The 1,180-nt window shown below is 62.6% G+C and overlaps 1 protein-coding gene across 1 annotated transcript in view; it reads right to left on the minus strand.

Annotated features, from left to right (window-relative positions):
- Positions 1-1,174, minus strand: part of CNIH2 (cornichon family AMPA receptor auxiliary protein 2) — a 6,101-nt gene extending 4,927 nt beyond the window's left edge. The window contains exon 1 of the mRNA XM_049642712.1: positions 1,060-1,174. Coding sequence (XP_049498669.1) covers positions 1,060-1,140 — 81 coding nt within the window. The 5' untranslated portion in view covers positions 1,141-1,174. The remainder of the gene's footprint in view (positions 1-1,059) is intronic.
- Positions 1,175-1,180: the final 6 nt, after the last annotated feature.

Consider the following 1,180-nt stretch of genomic DNA (forward strand, 5'->3'; position numbering starts at 1 on the left):
GGGGGGGGGGGGGGGGGGAGAGACTGGAGAGGGTGAGGGAATCCCCCTAGAGAGGATGGAGATCGGGAAGATAGGTATTGGTCATGGGAGCAGAGGATGCCGAGATGGACAGGCCAGCGCTGACCGGGACGGGCAGTCCTCATTGAGGGGATCGGGGTGGGGGCCAAAACCTCCGAGGACTGGAGGAGGAAGGGTGGTCAAGGGCCCCAAACAATGAGCTGGAGACTGAGTGATAGTTCTTGGTGACAGGAAGGGAGCCAGGCAGAGAGGGCTGCTGAGGAGAGGGCCCCAGACAGAATGAGGGAGAGGGACTCTCTCTAAGGGGAGGTGATTAGGATAAAGGATGAGAAATGGACATTCTGAAAGATCAGGTGTGAAGCCACACCAGAGTGAGAGACAGACCAAAGGGGACACACTAGACAAAGGGGAAAGTGGGCAGGAAGAGGAGGGGAAAAGGAGAAGTGGGGAGGAAACCTGCTGAGAGGAAGCCGGTAAAGGAGGGGGTAGGGAAGCCCGAGGGGAGCTGGTGGTGGGGACTAGGTCTCTGGGGCCGCTTAGAGCCAACCGCAGCTGGGTCAGGGAGGTGAGTGAGAGGGAAAGGGTTAACAGGCTCTGCGATCTGTGGGTCCTGTAAACAGATGCAGTTGCCATGGCAACCGGCTCCATCACTCCTGGCTGGAAAAACCCACAAAGGGGGGGCAAGCAGACAGACAAACTGCCCGACAGACAAACGGGGGCGACTGGATTCGGGGGTAGGAGAGAAGGGAGCAAGAATCGCAGAATCCTGCCCCACTCCCCAAGACGGCATGGGGCAGGGGAAGGGGGTCAGAGACCAACTGACATACCCACAGACAGGCGGGGGCGGCGGAGGAAGGGGGCTCCGGGAAGGAAGCCGACGACGGGAGGGGGTGTTCATGGGGGCGAACAGAAGCCGACCAAAGGGGGATAGAGGAGAGGAGGCTCCAAGTTTCCCCAGGCCCTGAGCCCATCCTCCCGGACCCTCCCGCTCTGTGCGCCCCCGGCCCCCCCACCCCGCCCCCAGCCCCAGCCCGGCCTTACGTGCCAGATGACAAAGAAGATGAGGGAGGCGCACAGCACCAGGGTGAGCATGTAGCAGAACGCGGCGAAGGTGAACGCCATGGCCCCCGCGCCGGGCGACGGCCCGGGGGGCGCCAGCGCG

The sequence above is a fragment of the Panthera uncia genome, chromosome D1, assembly GCF_023721935.1.
Source record: "Panthera uncia isolate 11264 chromosome D1, Puncia_PCG_1.0, whole genome shotgun sequence".
NCBI classification, from domain to species: Eukaryota; Metazoa; Chordata; class Mammalia; order Carnivora; family Felidae; genus Panthera; species Panthera uncia.